Source organism: Perognathus longimembris, chromosome 28 (assembly GCF_023159225.1).
Source record: "Perognathus longimembris pacificus isolate PPM17 chromosome 28, ASM2315922v1, whole genome shotgun sequence".
NCBI lineage: Eukaryota > Metazoa > Chordata > Mammalia > Rodentia > Heteromyidae > Perognathus > Perognathus longimembris.
In genome coordinates this window covers 58245606-58261781 of record NC_063188.1, presented here as the reverse complement: position 1 = coordinate 58261781, position 16176 = coordinate 58245606, and the positions used below count along the sequence as shown (strand labels likewise).

At 43.6% G+C, this 16176-nt stretch overlaps 1 protein-coding gene across 1 annotated transcript in view; it reads left to right on the top strand.

Moving 5' to 3' along the window:
• Nucleotides 1–16176, top strand: part of Slc16a2 (solute carrier family 16 member 2) — a gene marked incomplete at its 5' end in the record, with an annotated part of 113083 nt that overhangs the window by 80128 nt on the left and 16779 nt on the right. The window contains 2 exon segments of the mRNA XM_048335365.1: nt 11295–11439; nt 15633–16083. Of these exon segments, the coding sequence (XP_048191322.1) occupies nt 11295–11439; nt 15633–16083 (596 nt within the window).

Sequence of the window (16176 nt, the reverse complement as noted above, 5' to 3'; positions counted from 1 at the left end):
AGACCTGAGTTTAAGTCCTAGGACTGAGAAAAAGGAAAGGTGTCCTCAAAGGCTAAGGCAGGGCTCAATCTAGTTGCATTCTAAGGGCAGGAAGGGGTTCATTATTTTGACATTTGTTGCTTATCATTTTAGCCCTGCAAAGGCATTCATGCTTCCTGAAAATGGAGCTTGGAAATTGGCCCTCTGACCCACATGCTCTTTCCCTGGTGGTTGCATAGATCATTGAAACAGCATATGTTTGCACAGATGATGTGGAGATTTGGTAACCTCGAGGAAGCAGCTTCTGAGCGCTAGGCTCCATTGGCAGCATAGGAAATGCATGCTCACCCTTGGTCCATTGGGCTCAGGTTTCCTTTTCCCAACCTCAAGGGACTTTGCTTCAAATCAGCACGTAGAGGCTGCAAGACAGATGTTAAAATGTCGCAGATCAGACAGACAGGAGAATGGACAGGGCATGGTGCCAAGGTACTACTAGGGCCTTTTCTCTACCTTTCCATGAAGTATAAACATGCATGCTCGCACATGCATGCATGCGTGCACATGTGCACCCCCCACACACACACACAGTGGATATAGGCCCTTTACTAGATAAATGACTGGCAAATGTTTTCTCCAAGTCTATTGCTTGTGTTTTAATTCTCTTAAACACATCTTTCATAGCTGGGCACTGGTGGCTCACAACTGTAATCCTAACTACTCAGGAGGCTGAGATCTGAGGATCACAGTTTGAAGCCAGCCCTGACAGGAAAGTCCATTTCCAATTAACCACCAAAGGGGCTGGGGATATGGCCTAGTGGCAAGAGTGCTTGTCTCGTGTACGTGAAGCCCTGGGTTCAATTCCCCAGCACCACATATACAGAAAATGGCCAGAAGTGGCGCTGTGGCTCAAGTGGCAGAGTGCTAGCCTTGAGCAAAAAGGAAGCCAGGGACAGTGCTCAGGCCCTGAGTCCAAGCCCCAGGACTGGCCAAAAAAACAAAACAAAAAACCAATTAACCACCAAAAAGCCAGAAAGTGGCCAGGCACTGGTGGTTCACACCTGTAATCCTAGCTACTCAGGAGACTGAGATCTGAGGATCGCGGTTCAAAGCCAGCCTGGGCAGGAAAGTCCATGCGACTCTTATGTACAATTAACCACCATAAAACCAGAAGTGGTGCTGTGGCTCAAATGATAGAGCACTAGCCTTGAGCTGAAGAGCTCAGGTATAGTGCCTGGGCCCAGAGTTCAAGCCCCATGATCGACAAAAAAAAAAAAAAAAAGCCAGAAAGTGGAGCTGTGGCTGAAGTGGTAGTCCACTGGCTTTGAGCAAAAAAGCCCAGGGACAGCACCCAGGCTCTGAGTTCAAGCCCCAAGACTGCCACAAAAAATGTCTTTTAAGACATTTAAAATTTTATGACGTCAATTGCAAATATCTTTATACTTTATGCTGTTTGGATGTACTTTAAGTAATCTACTTAACACATGATCGCGGTTTTTTCTATGTTTTTTTTTTTGCTTTAGCTGATACACTTAATCTACAAGCCATCCTCAATTTAGAATACTACATAAGGTAGAAATTCAACTTCATTTTTTTCGTTGTGGACTATCCAGTTGACCCGGCATAAACTATTGAAAATGATAATTGTTTTCCTATTGAATTGCTTTGGCATTTTTGTCAAAAATAACTAGTGTCTGCTCTGGTGGCTCATGCTTGTAATCCTAGCTACTCAGGACCCAGAGGGTCATGGTCTAAAGCCAGCACAGGCAAAAAAAAGTTCACTATTATTAACTAGCAAAGTTAAAGTTCCAGTTAATAGCAAAACGCCAGACTTGAAGTGTGGCTTAGGTGATACCTCCAGCAGTGATCAAGAAAGCTGAATGAAAAATGTATGGGCCTATTTCTGGACTTTGTATCCCATTTTATTAATTGATATGCCTATGTTTATGTCTGTAAGTAATGCTGTGTCGGTTGCTATAACATTATATCTTGAAATCAGGTGTAAGTCTTCCAACTTTATTTACAAAAGTATTTGTTTAGGTAGATGTGCTAATGCATACCTGTGATCCAGCACTTTGGAGTCAGAGGCCAGAAGATTGCTAGTTCAAGGCCAACCTAGGTTACTTAAAGACTGTCTCAAAAATCATTTTTCAATTCTATGTCCATTTGCATATAAATTTGAGGTTCAGCTTGACAAAATCTTAAAAAAAATTAACTACTGGAAATTGAATGATGCTCACATTGCATCCATCCACAGGACAATCTGGGAAGAAGTGACATTTTAGTGATATTGAATCCTCATAACCTGGAAAACATAAATCCCTCCATGGGTGCCAGTGGCTCAGGAGGCTGAGATTTTAAGAATTTGGGGTTGGAGATAGCCAAAATCACTTGACTCTAATCTCCAATTAACCAGCAGAAATCAGAAAGTGGAGGCACAGCTCAAGTGGCAGAGTACCAGTCGTGAGTGAAAAAGCCAAGGGAGATTGAGAAGCCTTGAGTTCAAGCCCTGATACTTGTACATTCAAAACAAATCCTTCTATTTGTTTAATTTTTATTTAAATTCTGTCTGCAACATTTTATAACTTTCAGTGTAGAGGTCTTATACATATCTTTTAATCAAATTTATTCATATGCTATTTTACTATTATTATTATTTAGATAGTGTCTCACTATATACCCCAGGATGGCCTTGAATTTGTGGTCCTTTTTGCCTCAGCCTCCCCAGGGCTGGGATTACAGGTATGTACCACCACATTCCACTTCTATGAGTTCTATTCAATATCTTGAACAGATATTGAATTTTGTTAAACGCTTTTTTCATCTATTGATATGATTACAGGTTTTTATTTCTAGTGTTACAACTTCATAATGTGTTGGTTGATTTGGGGATGTTGAACTAAACTTGGATTTCTGGGATAAATCCTACTTGGTCATGATAGTTTATCCTTTCTAAATATTGTTGGATTCAATTGCTAAAATGTTAAGGTTTTTTAAAATCTATATTTGTGGTAGACATTTGCTATTACTTTTATTTTGACACCTTTATATGGTTTTGTTATTAGGGTAACACTGGCCCCATGAAACAAGCTGGAAAGTATTCTTCCTATTTTGAGGAGTGGTTTGTCTGTAATTGGTATCATTCCTTCCTTAAATTTGAATTCACCTGTGAAGCCATCTTGATGGCCTTTCTCGGATTCCTAAAGGCCAGTTCATATTTAGCATCCTTTTTGTTTTAGGATTTTTAAATAAGATACTTCCATTCCCTTATTTACTTTTTTTTCAGAGGGAGCAGTATTGCAATTTGAACTCAGGGCTTTGTACTCTCACTTGGCTGGCATGCTTATGACTGGTACTCTACCACTTGAACCATCCCTCTAGCATGACTTTTTGCTTGTTATTTTGAAGATGGACTCTCATGGACATTTATCCTGCAGAGGCTAGCCTTGAATCACGATACTCCAGGTTGCAGCATCCTGATTAGTTAGAGTTACAAGTGTAAGCCACCAATTCCCAACTGTTCCCTTACTTTAAAAAAAACTTTTTTTGTGCTAGACCAGGGGCTTGAACTCAAGGCCTGAGTTCTGGCCCTGAACTTTTTCACTCAAGGATAGCACTCTACCACTTAAGCCATAGCTCCATTTCTCACTTTTTTGGTTAAGTAGAGATAAGAGTCTCACAGACTTTCCTGCCCCAGCTGGCTTCAAACTGCAGTCCTCAGATCTCAGCCCCTTGAGTAGCTTATCTCCAATTAACCACTCAGAAAAAAAAAACAATCCTCAAGTTACACTGTGGCTCAAGTGGTAGAGTACTAGCCTTGAGCAAAAGAAGCTCAACTTCGGTGCTCAGGATTGCTTAAAAAAAAAGAAAGAAGGCTGGGGATATAGCCTAGTGGCAAGAGTGCCTGCCTCGGATACACGAGGCCCTAGGTTCGATTCCCCAGCACCACATATACAGAAAACGGCCAGAAGCGGCGCTGTGGCTCAAGTGGCGGAGTGCTAGCCTTGAGCGGGAAGAAGCCAGGGACAGTGCTCAGGCCCTGGGTCCAAGGCCCAGGACTGGCCAAAAAAAAAAAAAAAAGAAAGAAAGAAAATGGAAAAAAGGACTGATGGTCTAGCTCAATAGTAGCATGCTTGTCTACCATGTACATAGCAGAATGAAGGAAGGGAAGGAGGAAGGGAGGGAGGGAGAGAAAGGGGGAAAGGAGGGAAGGGAGGACAATTTGGAATAAACTTCCCTGAGTTTTTCATGTATTCCTTCATTTCATATATTCACACCTTCCCTGTGGTTTATGTATTTGCTGGACAGACAGCTACCTGGCACTTAAATCTGGGCCCTGCACAAGGGCAGGGAATGAGAAAGGAAGTTCACTGAGAGGTCACTTTCCTGATCAACCACAGGCTGCAGGTCAGAGCCATCTCTAATAGCTCATCTCTCCCCCAAAATTCAGAAAGTTGCCTTTCTTTCATCTGAGCTTTCCAGTTGACTCAGAAGTGCCTTCCTTGCCTCATTTTAAATGTGTTCTATCACTCCTTTCAGCACTATGAGTACTGGTCACTTAACTAGACATGCTAGTATTTAGTCATCACAGTCCTAGGCTGCCTGCCACCTACCACACTTTCCGCTGCCTTGCTTCTACCATTCCAACTGCCCTCATATACTCCTCCTAGAGTAGACTCTTTACCAGGTTCTGGGGACTCTGAAGAGGGATAGCGCAGTATTTTCCAGCAACCTACACTGGGATTCATTGTGTATTCTTTGCAATCATCATTGGGCGTAGTGATTGGCTAGCTAAACCTTTGCATGAGGTGCCTTGATCTTATTTGTTGTGCTGTCATTCTATGGTGTCTTCTTGTCAAGAAGCACTCGATGCCCTTGAAGAGGACCATCTTACTCCCATGTCACCCCTTTACCTCCTTCTTCTTACTCAGCATTGGCCTTTCTTTGGCTTTGCTCCATTATTTCATTTAAGCTCTTGTTAGTTTTCCATAATAGAAGGAATCTGTGAAAGCCTGTAATTTATTTGAAGAGTTTGGCTCTTGGAGTTCCCTCCTCTCTCCTTTTAACTCAGAGGGAGAGCTTGGAGTGCTTGATTTTTGGCAAGAAAGAAATGAGGAGTCTGGTCTCACATTTGAGGTCTTTTCTGACTGGTCTCCCTGCACTTCAAAGACATTTGCCTGAGTGTCTGGGTAAAAATCCAGGACACTAATTGGGTACTTGAGTGAAAAAAAATTGAGGATGAGGAATGTTGAAGGCCAATAGGTCCAGCATGGAGCTGAAAAGGCTAGGGTTCTGACCTTGGGCTGCCCAGGCCCAACAGAAACACTGTTGGTAATGGCACGGAGAAGAGGAAAGGAAGGTGGTGCTTGCTGAATACAGACATTGTGCTCACTTTAAGTAGGAGTCTTGGGGCCCAACTCTCAACTCACCTGGAGGTAGTGGTTGAGGGTAAAAGGACTCTGGGAACAACTGAATGAAAGGAGTCAATGGCCAATTTGTACATAGTTCATCCTTCAAGTCCAGAACTCGGCTGGACAGCACATTTGCTTCTTTCAGGAGGCAGGCACTGACTTAACAATACAGAGGTGGATTGTAAATACTGCTGTCAGTCTGGTAGAAAGTTTGTGGAGCTCTGCCTCTGATTTTTCCAAGTCTGTTTAGAAAGATGATATGTGTTGTGTGGAAATCTTTTACCCATCTTAACTCACCCACAAATCTCACAATCTGAGCTTCCTGATCAAAATCTCTTTGTCAGGGATAATTATGGAGAACAATAAAAACTCCATAGCTTTGACTATAATAGTTCTGGAAAATTATTACTACTTCTTGCATTTTTCAAAGAAAGGAAACTGAGTGCAATAAAGGGAAACCAATAATGCTCATTTTATCATCCATATGGTTATAATTGTCATGAACATTGTTACTATGGCTACCTCTTATTTTTCCCAAAATATTTTCTTCTTACTACATTTTTTTCTGATAACCTAGCCCATTCGTCCATTTAGTCCTTCATCTTATACTTCACTTGTTAATGTATCAGGCTGTATTTCTTTCTTTTAATATTTCTTCCACTCTGAATTTCTGATTTCTCTGGAGTTTTTTCCCCCAGTCCTGGGGCTTGAACTCAGGGCCTGGGCACTATCCCTGAGCATCTTTTGCTTATAAGGTTTGCACTCTACCACTTGAGCCACAGTGCCACCTCCTCTCTGGAAACTGTTAAGAGCTCTACTAGGCTTCCCAACCCATAAGGCATCTGAAGAAGCATAGTAGAGCTCTTAAAACATGCATGCCCCTCCTCCCCAGCAATCACAAAGAACCCTTCCTTCCCAGGGTGTCAGTGGAGGTGAGCAGGGAATATGGACTTCCTCTCCCAGTTGGCAGTAATGAGATGGTGCCTTGTTGCCAAGTTGTCAGAGGAAGCCAGCTAATAAGATATAGAGTCTTATAATGTCCCCAAATGTTCAGGATACAATAGAAAACATTTGTCATGCCAAGAAGCAGGAAAAAATTGACTTCAATTAAATAAAAAGATAAGCAACTAGCAGGGCACTGGTGGCTCACACTTATAATCCTAGCTATTCAGAAGGCTCAGATCTGAGGATCACAGTTTGAAGCCAGACTGGGCAGGAAAGTCCATGAGACTTTTATATGCAATTAGCCACTAAAAATTTGGGAGTGGAGCTAGCCTCTGTGTGTGTGTGTGTGTGTGTGTGTGTGTGTGTGTGTGTGTGTGTGTGTGTGTGTGTGTGGTGGGGCTTGAACTCTGAGCCTGGGCGCTGTCCCTGAGCTCTTCAGCTCAAGGCTAGCACTCTACCACTTGAGACACAGAGCCACTTCCGAGTGCTGGTCTTGAGGAAAAAAAAAACCACTATGGGGCACTGCCCAGGCTCTGAATTCAAGCGCCATGACTGACAAAAAAAAAACAAGAAAAGAAAAGGCAAGAAACTGACACTAACACTTAGATAACACAGAACTTAGAATTATTTAGGAATGTATCCCCTTTCTGTGGTTGTACATGCACTATCACTGTATCTTATCTGAGTACATTGGAAACTGTATATACTGGTATTAGAACTAGGAAAGTAAAAGGGAATACCAAAATCGAGAGACAAAGGATAAAAAGACAAATTACTACAAAAGCAATATTTGCAAAACTGTTTGGTGTAAACCAACTGAACAACTCATGGGGGGAAGGGAAAGAGGGAGGGGGAATGAGGGAGGAAGTAACAAACAGTACAAGAAATGTATCCAATGCCTAACGTATGAAACTATAAGCTCTTTGTACATCACTTTGACAATAAATAAGAAAAAAAGAATTATTTAGGAAGAATTTTGTTGTGTGCCAGTACTGGGGCTTGACCTCAGGGCCTGAGTGTTCACCCATAGCTTTTTCCACTCAAGACTGGTATTTTACCACTTGAGCCACAGATCCACTTCTGGCTTTTTGGTGGTTAATTATAGATAAGAGTCTCAGACTTTTCTACCCAGTCTGACTTTGGACCCAAATCCTCAGATCTCAGCCTCCTGAGTAGCTAGGATTATAGGTGTGAACCACCTGGCTACAAGTTTATCCATTTTCATTGTACTTATATATTTAGAAGGACCAAAATTATCTATACTGTAAGTGAGACCTCAAAATGGCACTTCCCAACTGGACACTAGTGGCTCATACCCGTAATCCTAGTTACTTAGGAGACTTAAACCTGGAAGATTGAGAGATTACATCTCCCATTAATCATCAAAATACTGAGCTTGGATGTATAGCTCAAGTGGTACAGTGACAGCCATGAGCAATCAAGGCAAGGAAGAGTGTGAGGCTCTGAGTTCAAGTCCTGATACCAGCACTGAAAAATAGTACTACTTCCTGCACTCTCCCATGCAGATTGAAGACAGGGCCTCACACATGCCAAGCACATACCTTGCCACTGAATTATCTTGCTAGCCCCTGACTCTTTTCCAAACTGTTGTCAGATTTAGAGATACAATTTGCATATGGTAATATTCTCACTTTTATCTGCTCAGTTCTACGATTTTTTTGGCACTTAGACTTACACCCACATCTTCACATATGCTAAGCTCATGCTCTACCACAGAACCACACATCCAAATGAATACCACCACTGTAGCTAACATTTCCATCACCGGCAAAGATGCCCGTTTGCACCTCTGTAGTCAGTATTTTCACCCCCTCTCCTTCCCTGGCATTTGCTATTTTACTGTCCCCATAGTTTGCCTTGCCCACAATTTCCTGTAAGTGGAGTTATCTGTCTTTCTTTTGAGAATTGTCCAAGTCGTTGCCTGTATCAATTGTTCATTCCTATGTGTGCTAAGTGTGTTTCACTGTACTCATATATACCTATTTGTTAATTTACCAGTTGAAGTAGATTTGGGTTATTGCCAGTTTGGAGCCATTATGAAAAAAGCTGCTAGGTACAGGTTTTTGTTTGGATATAGGTTTTGTTTATCTTGAGTAAATACCTAGGAGTGGGATTTCAATGGGACAGGGAAGAATCCCAAGAATCTGCCACATTCTTTTTCAAGTAAGTATACCATTTTTCCTTCCCACCAGCAGTATATGAGACTTCTCTTTCTTCTACATCCTCCCTCTATTGTTGTTAAAAAAAAAAACAACAACCTTTTTAGTGCACAAGTTCATTATCCTACTGTGGTGTTCCTTTGGTTTTCTTTTTTGACACAGGGTCTTACGTGGCCCTGGCTGAACTCGAACTCATAGTTCTCCTATCTCAGGCCTCTCCAAGGGTTGGGATTACAGATGTATACCACCATGACCAGCTTTTATGGTGGTTTTAATATGCATTTCCTAATTGATTAATGATGTAGAACATTGTTTCATGTGCTAACTATTCACAGCAAGTGTATGCATACACATATGATTTATGTTCAAATTTTTTTGTATTTTCAGTTGTATTGTTTGCATTCTTCTTATTGAGTTGTGAGAACCAATTCATACTTGTACGCTAGATGCCAGTCTTTTGTTAGATATGTACACTTCAAGTAATTTTCCTAGTCTATGGTCTGGCTTTTCATTTACAGTATATTTTTGTGTGTGTTCCTCTCCTACAGCTTAACTTCAGGGCCGGGGCAGTGTCTCTGAGCTTTTTTTTTTTTTTTTTTTCTCTCACGGCTAGTGCTTTACCATTTCTGGCTCTTTTTAGTGGTTAATTGGAGATAAGCATCTCATGGACTTTCCTGCCTAAGTAGGCTTCAAACCATGACCCTCAGCCTCCTGAGCAGCTAGGATTATAGGTGTGAACCACTGGCTCCCAGCTTCATTTTCAACATTTTTTTAAAGAGCAGAAAATTTAAATTTGACTAAGTCTAGTGCATCAAAATTTTCTGTATACGTCATACTTTATATGAATATTTATGAGATCTTGTCTAAAGTCAGTAAGATTTTTCTCTGCTTTTTTCTATGAATTTTACAGCTTTAAGTTATACACATTTAAATCTATGATCCATTTTGCATTTGTGTATGTGCACACACACACACACACACACACGTACCAAGGCTTGAATTTAAGGGCTTTTTGCTCTTGCTCAGCTTTCTTACTGACAGCTGGCACTCTACTACTTAAGCCATGCTTCTAGCTCAGCATTTTGTGGGTTAATTGTAGATGGAGTCTCATGGATTTTTCTGCCTAGGCTGGCTTTGAACTGTGATCCTCTAGGTCACCACCTCCTTTACCAGAATAACAAGTGTGACATCAGCTCCCGCCTTGCATTGACTTTTTTTAAAATAATTATTTATTGTCAAAGTGATATACAGAGGCGTTACAGTTTCATACGTAAGGCAGTGGGTACAGTTCTTGTACAATTTGTTACCTCCTCCCTCATTCCCTCCCTCCTCCTTCCCCCTTTGCATTGATTTTTATATGTAATGTAACTACTAGTATTTCCAAAGCTCTCCTACTTATATAATTACATCTGATCATCATTTTATAAAAAACTGTGAAGGCTGGACAGGGAATGTAACCCATTGGTAGAGTGCTTCCCCAGTGTGTATAAGCTTCTAAATTCAATTCCCAACCCAACAGAAAAAGGAAACAGACTTTGAGGAAGGCACTATGGAGATTTGAATCCCCATTTCACAGATGAGAAAACTGATAAGAAAAGTGCTATGATTCCTCAAAGTCCCACAGCAGATAAGAGGCAAAGTTAAAATGGAAGTTCAGGTATCCAGTTGTCCATGAACAGTAGTTTCAGAGACAGGCAGCTAGGGCTCAGCAAAGTGGAGATTTGCAGCACGGATCTGAGCTTGCTATTTGGCACTAAAATACAAGACATAGGTAGTAGAATAAGTCCTTGGGGCACCTAGTTTGCACCCCTCTGGCCTACTTGGGGCTCTACCATTGAAGGCAGGCAGAAGCTGGCCCAGTGCGCTGCTCAGGTGACACTCAATGAATGTTTTTTTTTTTTTTTATGGCAATGATGAAGACTTGGAACATGTTCAGAGGAGAACTCTGAAAAATAATTAGAGTTAGAAATTAAAGCTAAGAAAAAAAGTTAAAGGTACTAAGCTTATTTAGCTTAAAAAAGAGCTTCAAGATGAAACTCAGTAACAGAAAACAAAACAAAAACAACAACAATAAAAAAAACTTGGGTTTTCTTGCTAGGGGCTGAGAAGGCGAAACAGGTTGGAAAAAAATCTAAGTAAAGGAGCAAATTTCTTCCTCCTGATAAGGATGGTGACAGATATTCAACCTTTAAAAACAGGAAAACGAGTAGGGAGCTGGTGGCTCACACTTGTACATTTAGCTTCTCAGGAGACTGAGATCTGAAGATTAATGTTTGTTTGTAGTCAGCTCAGGGAGGCAAATCCAAGAACCAAATTAACCACCAAAAAGCTGAAAGTGAAGCTGTAACTCAAATGGTAGTGTGCTATCCTGGAACAGAAAAAGCCAAAATGAGATTTCGAGGCCTTGATTCATGCTTCAAACCCCCTCTTTTTTTGCCAGTCCTGGGGCTTGAACTCAAGGCTTGGGCTTGAGTCCCTGAGCTTCTTTTGCTCAAGGGTAGCACTCTACTACTTAAGCCACAGCACCACTTCCGGCTTTTTCTGTTTATGTGGTACTGAGGAATCGAACCCAGAGCTTTCATGAATGCTAGGCAAGCACTCTACCACTAAGCCACATTCCCAGCCCTGCCCCCTTATATAGCTAGTTTCTATTTACATACCTCTCCATCCATCAGAGGCCAGCAGACCAATGCCTCTACCGAAAAGTCACAGAACTGAGATACCAGCAATTCTCTAAGCATCATGTTCAATGACAATGACTTTGTGCTCCTGTTCTCTGCAGCCTGGGTAGGAGCCCTGGCGATGGGCATGATCTTCTTCTGTTCTCCTATTGTGAGTATATTCACTGACCGTTTGGGCTGTCGCATCACAGCAACTGCCGGGGCTGCTGTCGCTTTCATTGGCCTTCACACCAGCTCCTTCACCAGGTAAGTCTAGGAGTTGCTGGCAATTTCCCCAAGGCTGCGGATTGGCTTCTTTCTGGGATCAGCTAGGAACACTATTCTCATTGCAGAATTCCCTGTGGTCATGGCTATGTAGGGTCCTCAAAGACCCTGTTTCCAGAATTCCTCATGCAGTGGGACTCATGTAGGTAGGGTCTTCAGGACACATTTGTAGGGAATATTTCTAGGAGCTCCAGCCTAAGCCTGGTAGTTTTTGGAGCCAAATCGAAGCCAACTTTTAGCCATTGGATGATGGTTACTGAGCAATGAATAAGTACCCTTCCCTCCTCTGGATCTCAAGTTTTGTAGCTATAAAATGAGGGGATAGCCAAGAGCTGGCCGCTAGATCTGAGAATCATGGTTCAAACCCCAGGCAGAAAAATCCTTGTGAGATTCTTATCTCCAATTAACCACTCAGAAAACCAGAAGTGGTGCTGTGGCTCAAGTGGTAGAATACTAGCCTTGAGCAAAAGAGTTCAGGGACAGCACCCAGGACCTGAGTTCAAGCCCCACAACTGACAAATAAAGCAAGAGGATTACACCAGAGGGTTCTGTCATGTCTCTCTAGCTCTGCCATTCTCTTCCCCATCAATGTAGCCTACATCTCGACCTTGCCTTCCCTCCTAGAAGTGTGCTACATGAGTGAGCCCATGTGAACAGCTAGCATTCCAGGATTTCCGAAGCTGGTGGCTTACATCTGCAATCCTAGCTACTCAGGAGGCTGACATCTGAGGCTTGTAGTTCAAGGCCAGCCCAGCCAGGAAAGTCCATGTGACTCTTGTCTGCAATTAACTACTAAAAATAAGCCAGAAGTGGAGCTGTGGCTCAAATGGTAGAGCACTAGTCTTGAGCACAAAAGCTCAGGGATAGCGCCCAGGCCCTGAGTTCAAGCTCCAACACTGGCACTGAATAAAAAAGGAATTTATGCTAACAACAAGGTCATCTGAGCCCAAGGCTTCTGCCCCTTTCTGGGTGGGGGCATCTCTGGCTGTGAACCAATGGGTGATTTAGAAAAACTAAATAAATAGCAGGAAAAGGATGCTTAGCAGCATCCCTCACTGAGGTACAAACCCAGAACCCAACATCCCCGTTAGGTCTAGGCTAAAGTCAAACCCTAAGCCCATGGGTCCCCCTGGCAGAAGTTAATAGTATTATGTGAAAGGCACCACCTATTCTTATGCTTTCTTTCCTTCCAGCCCAGCAGAAGCCTATTATTAGGGAGGGGGTATCAAAGAGCCTACACTATAGGTTCCTTTAGTAATGTAGGATTCCTAAAGAATATTGTAGACTTTCAGGTAGACCCTTTGCAAGTTATGGTACCAGCTACTTGCTCCCTGCCTAGGCTGATATAGGAGCATGCTGGCCTGGAAACGCAGAAGTAGACACATGTGGAGGAGAGGCAGAACTAACTTATTAGAGACTTGCATTCTGAGTTTGACTCCCCAGAGAAGGGCCATGGCTATCTAGGCCTAAGTTTCTACTCACAGTGGATAGTAACTGTTTGCCTTGCCTGGGCCCTATGGAGTGAGCCAGCTTTCTCTATGATTTAAACAGTTCTGGCTGCCTCATCTACCCTCCAGCAGAGCTTAGATTTGGCATGCAATAGTTTCTTGGCTCCATCCCAACTAACTGGGACGGGGTGCGGGTGGGGGTGGGGGAAACCTGCTCAGTATCCCCTTCCCCAAGACAGCCACTCCAAACCTTTTCAGGACTCCACTGAGGGTCACCCTCATTTGCACCCCCTCCTCCCTCCCAATCAGGCTAGGGCCTGGCTCCTTGGGGGCGGGGGGCGCTAGGCGTCAGAAGCAGCTACAGTCTCTCAGGGCTTCATAGTCCAGGACTGTTTCTTGAGGCGGAGCAGAGCAAAGTGTAAACAAATTAGCAACATATGGATCTCATTTCCCTTCCCTTCCACATGGACTCAGTCACAGGAGGGAAGGGAGCTCAGTTGTGGTGGTTTCTTCTGGCACTCTGCTTTAGGCACATTGGAGTAGGCGTTCTGTTCTCCAGCCCCTGCCCCCCCCCCCCACACCCCATTTGCTCTTTCTGTAAGAACATTTTAAGAGCCAAGAAACTTTCTGGATGGTTTCATGTCCAGTGGCAGAGGGGGTAGGGGTTAAGGAGGAGGGACAGGGGGAAAGAAGAAAAGGTTTTGTCCATGGCTAAAGCTCCAAGTCATCCTTCCTGTTGTCTTGAAGGCTGTGAGTTCTTTTGGATGATGTGGAATGGGGAAAAGGACAAGCAGGGCTGATGAGGCACTGGCAAGCACAACTCAGGAACCTCCTTCCTGGGGCCCAGCTAGAAACAGATTCATCACAAAGCACCCTGAATTGAATCCCGTATTTTGTCCCTATGCCCTTCTCCTTGAAGTCTAGTTCCTTTCCTTTAGATAAAGCCCCAGCCCAAGCCAATCCCATAAAGTACCCAGAATCAAATGGGAGAAGATCCCAAAAGACAGGATAGAGGAGGAGCAGTTAGCTTGGCTCCTTTTGAAATTTGAAATGAAAATCCTTGCTCAGGTACAGTGACTAGAAGCAGATGGAAAGCACCAGTGACATTACTTTGGCATCATCGGGGAGAGGACCACCTTGTCTCCATAGGGTGGGCTTAGTCTTTTAAGGTACAGACTGGGTCTGTATCTGGGGAAGAACTGCCTGACTAGAAAGAATATTGGGTAATTTCATGGTCAGATAAGAACTCTTGCAAAACACATGGAGGCATCAAAGCAAAACAAAACTCTTCACTAGATTGTGCCAATATTGTCTGGGGGTAAATGGGTAGCCAAGTGGACCTCTCCTGGCCTTTCCCCTTCTGACATTTTGCTGGCTTATGAGTTTGAAGCCAGGACCTGTTTTATTTAGCCAGGCCACTTCCTTAAGGCTCCTCCTCTTCCTCTCAAGTCTCTAGGTTACAGAGAAAATGAATCCATACCATGTCCAGCAATAATAGCAGCAATACCTTGGGAAATGAAAGGGACTCTTTACACTAGGGTCTCCCTGGAGATCACCTAAAGTTTGGGCTAAAGGCCTTGGAATATCTTAATCTTGAGCAAAGTTGGGGAAGGGTATCTCTTAGGAGATCATAAGTCATTTTCTGAAATATTAAGAGCCCTGAACATGGAGAAAGATGCTGAAGGGTTCCTATGCAGGATCTCAAATGTCCAAGGTTTTGGCTTCTTTTTTCTTGACTTTTGTTGATACTTCAGATAAAGCTTTGGCTTCTAGCCTATCCATGGTGTCTGAATGAGCAACCAGGTGAAACTATTTCTCTGTGTGTGTGTGTGTGTGTGTGTGTGTGTGTGTGTGTGTGTGTGTGTGTGTGTGTGTGTGTGTGTGTAAGCTAGTCTTGAGGCTTGAACTCAGGGGCCTAGGTGCTCTCCCTGAGTTGTTGGTTTTTTGGGGTTTTTTTGTTTTGGTTTGGTTTTTTTTTGCTCAAGACTAGCACTCTACCATATGAGCCACAGCTCTACTATTGGCTTTTTGCTAGTTAAATAGAGATGAGTCTCATGGACTTTCCTATTCCATTTGGTTTCAAACCATGATCCACAGATAACAGCCTCCAGAGTAGCTAGGATTACAGATTACAGATGTGACCCACCAGGGCCCAACTTTCTGGTGAAACTATTCTAATGGTCAGGCCTACATCTCGTGCTCTCTCATCTACCCACTGCAAAGGCTTTCCAACTGTCCTCTTTTATGGGCTGCTTTGATTCATATTCCAATCACACAGACCTGGATTGAAGTCCAAGCCTTTATTTTGCCAGTCCAGGGGCTTGAACTCAGGGCCTGAGCACTGTCCCTGGCTTCTTTTTGCTCAAGGCTAGCACTCTACCACTTGAATCACAGCGCCACTTCGGCTTTTTCTATATGTGTGGTGCTGAGGAATCAAACCCAGGGCTTAATGTATATGAGACAAGCACTCTACCACTAGGCTATATTCCCAGTCCAAGCCTTTCTTGTTCCCCAGTTATATTGGAGGGGCGTGGGGAGTGAATTAGCTCTCAGAGTCTTTGCTTCCTCATATGCACATGGGGTTCAAAAGGCCCCATTCCTTATCTGCTCACAAGGTCAGTGGTAAGTGGGGCTGTGAGTTAAGGGTGGAGTTAAGAGGCGAAAGAGAGGGTGGAAACGGATTTCTGCTCAGGCTGCTGAGGATAGCTCTTGGTGTCTCTCCCACAGCTCCCTAAGCCTGCGCTACTTCACCTATGGGATTCTCTTTGGTTGTGGCTGTTCCTTCGCCTTTCAACCATCCCTCGTCATCCTGGGACACTACTTCCAACGCCGCCTGGGTCTGGCCAATGGTGTGGTGTCTGCTGGCAGTAGCATCTTCTCCATGTCCTTCCCCTTCCTCATCAAAATGCTGGGGGATAAGATCAAGCTGGCCCAAACCTTCCAGGTGCTGAGTACCTTCATGTTTGTTCTTATGCTGCTTTCACTCACCTACCGGCCCCTCCTGCCCAGCTCTCAAGACACCCCAAGCAAGAGAGGTGTCCGTACTCTGCAACAACGCTTTCTGGCTCAGCTCAGGAAGTACTTCAACATGCGAGTGTTCCGCCAACGCACCTACCGAATCTGGGCCTTCGGCATTGCTGCTGCTGCCCTGGGTTACTTCGTTCCCTATGTGCACCTGGTGAGGAAGACCACCCATCCCACCTGTCCCCAAGAAGCTGTCTTCAACCTGCATGGAGTCCAGAGGGTGGGGTTGGAGGACGTTGAAAGGGCA